The 3,059-nt window shown below is 40.1% G+C and overlaps 1 protein-coding gene across 1 annotated transcript; it reads left to right on the top strand.

Annotated features, from left to right (window-relative positions):
- Positions 1-766: 766 nt before the first annotated feature.
- On the top strand, positions 767-1,233 carry LOC127337022 (uncharacterized). The gene has a single exon (XM_051363885.2). The coding sequence runs from the start codon at positions 821-823 to the stop codon at positions 1,091-1,093; it is 273 nt and encodes a 90-aa protein (XP_051219845.1). The 5' UTR covers positions 767-820; the 3' UTR covers positions 1,094-1,233.
- The last annotated feature ends 1,826 nt before the right edge of the window (positions 1,234-3,059 follow it).

Here is a 3,059-nt window from a genome sequence, read left to right as displayed (position 1 = left end):
CCATATGGGATCGATTTTCATTACACAGAGATAATGAAAAACAGAGTTTTCATAGCAGGACCAGTCTATCCACACTAATTTAACGACCAGGAGAATTGTTGCCCTTAGTGTGTTTCTGACATCAAGACCAATCTCTCCACTTGCAATTGTGAGGTACTCTACTTATTTGAAATTATCAACCCGATCGATCTGTGAATTATAAAAATAATAAAAATAACGGCCTCGCACTCAGAGGACAGATACCACTGAGTCGTCTACTCCTGATGTGCAGGTACGTGCGCCGCGCACGCGGAAGATCCTGGTATCGTGGAAACGATGGCCTGTAGCCTCTGGTTTTCCCCACCCGTCCGCGTCTCCCGTACCAGCGCTTTCGAGGTCACCCCAAGAGCTCGTTGAGAAAATCTGAAAATAATTGTACCTAAGCCGTATGTGTGGAGATTTCAGGAAAATGGATATCATACTGAGAGTGACAACACACGATCGGCCGGCACGCCGCATTTCCCAAGCAGAAACTCCTCAGACAACCTGAAACGCCATGTGCCGCAAATAAACAAGACGAGCTGAGCTACCATTGCCCACTGTACCAGGGAGATAGCGATAGTTGCTGAAAGCACCCGGTTTCCTTGAAAACCAGTGCCTCTGTACCTGCAGCCACCTGTTTTGCTGATGTTCTCTATATAACACGTTCTGTGTAATCTCATTTTCATCTCATCAACACAAGCAAAGCATCAGGAAGAAGCATCAGCTCCGATTGGCTCACAGTCTCACACTTTCGCTACTCCAAGTCCACTAGGCAGCACCGCACCGGGAAGGACAAGAGATGGCCGGCGCAACCAAGGCGTCTTGGATGGTGGCGATGAGCGTCGGCGCCGTTGAGGCGCTCAAGGACCAGGCCGGACTCTGCCGCTGGAACTACGCGCTCAGGTCCATCCACCGGGCCGCCAAGACCAAGGCCAGCGTCCGCGCCACCGTCTCGCAGGGCAAGAAGCAGCTTCCTGCCTCCGCGGCGGCGGTGGTGGAGAAACGGCGAGCGGAGAAGGCCGAGGAGGGGTTGAGGACCGTCATGTACCTCAGCTGCTGGGGTCCCAATTAGTAGCTGCAACGGTTTGCTAGCCAGGCCTGTGTTTGTGTTTGCTGCAACAATCATGGCATCAAACTCAGCTGGTTGCTCCCCCATTGTAATATACCACCATGATGATGATGATGAAAACTTTGGCCACGCAGTTTCTCTTACCCTCCTTCTCCAATTGCCTTTTTTTAAGGGTTCGATTATTTCTCAGTTAACTGAGAACTAATTTCGTTTTCAGTTAGATAATGTTATCAAATCTAAGTTGCAACTCATGACTAGAACGAATTACGCTGCAAATTAAATGGTCTCTGAGCACGAAGCAAAATTCCTTTTTTTAATCATGTTAATGCGGAGTATGGATGGTTCACGGTTCGAATTAGTCGCAAGTACTCCCTCCTTAGGCGTGCACGTACCCCTAGGTCATCAATTTAACCTATATAATTTAAATTATATAATACAAAAATTATATCATTAGAAAATAGAACATCTGAACTTTCTAATGATATAATTTTTATAACATATAACTAATGCTAACTTGATCAAAAACATATAACTAATGCTAACTTGATCAAATTTACGACCTAGGGGTACGCGCGTGCCTTATAAACTGTGAGAGAGGGAGTACTTTGTGTGGCTCGATCTGCTGTGCAGCGTGGAGAATATGCTCTGAAATCAGAACCTTTTCACTCTGCGCTTTGCTTAATTGGTACGACAAATTCTCACACATCGATGTACTGAAGACCGAAGGGATCATCCATGTATTAAGTTTCAGTCCTTTCAATTGGTTGTATGTACTTGGTGTGCGGCTCGATCTGATGTGCAACGATACTGTGGCGAATATGATTTGAACAACCTTCTTACTTGGTGTATGAATGTCAATGTCCATGTTTTTTTTTTTTGCTGGAAATCAATGTCCATGTTATGCCTGTGTGGGAAAAAAAATTTAATGCGTTTGTAGTTGTAGAGAATCAGGTTTTGTCTCGTATGCGTATGACAAGACAACATTTATTCATGAATTTTGCAGACACAAGAGTAACACAAACATGTATATTGTAAAAGAAAAAAAATCAGTCTTTACATAAAAAAAAAGTTGTTCACCCCGACAGTAGATGCTCCGAAGATAAAACATCTGTAACAGGATTCCTTTCCTTTTCGACAGTGTGACAATGATTTTGGACATATGCAGTCGCATTCATTATAATACACACATATTTTTTAGTTTTAAAAGATTAAAAGAAAATATTGGTTCAGTCCACGACCAATCGATCAGCCGGTCATTGCCAAAGTTTTAATCATAAATGCCATATTTTATTCTTGCTATTTTGTTCTACTTACAAATGTTTAACATGATGTGGCAGTGAATTTGCTCGAAATATATTCAATACAAAGAGAACTTAGAAAAAACTATGTTTCAGAAATACAATTTTTTTGTAAAAGAATAATTACAAAGAAAAAATAGCATAAGAAAATGAAAATGAAATGTACGGTAATCAAGAATATTCTTAAGTAAATTTTGACATATATGGAAATTATAGAAATGGGAAATATTAATGCTTTAGGGCATTTTTGAGTTTATACCGAATTCAGCGATATATTATTGGATGATATGCTTTTTAAATTCACAAATTCTTTGGTAAAATTACAGGAGTATTATACTCTTCCCTAGTTTTAATATTTTCATGTAGTTTTCGGATTTGTATTTGATTTGCCGTAGCGTTATAAAAAATTATATCAACACATCAATGAACCAAATCTTATCATTTTATTGTTTGAAGACCAAACATACAATGTTGGCGGTATATAGTATGCCTCAAAATAATAAGGGAACACACTTCGTGTCTTCTAGAGGATTTGAAATTGTGGAACATATTATGAGTCCCAACTCCCAAGATAGTATGAAGATATTTAAAGGTATTAATATAGGCATAAACACGTTATAGTACATCCAACAAGCATTAAAAAACTCATACATGAATGCAATTTTTTGTAT

The sequence above is a fragment of the Lolium perenne genome, chromosome 2 (assembly GCF_019359855.2).
Source record: "Lolium perenne isolate Kyuss_39 chromosome 2, Kyuss_2.0, whole genome shotgun sequence".
NCBI lineage: Eukaryota > Viridiplantae > Streptophyta > Magnoliopsida > Poales > Poaceae > Lolium > Lolium perenne.
The sequence above is the reverse complement of the archived record's forward strand: the minus strand, read 5'-3'. Positions and strand labels throughout refer to the sequence as shown.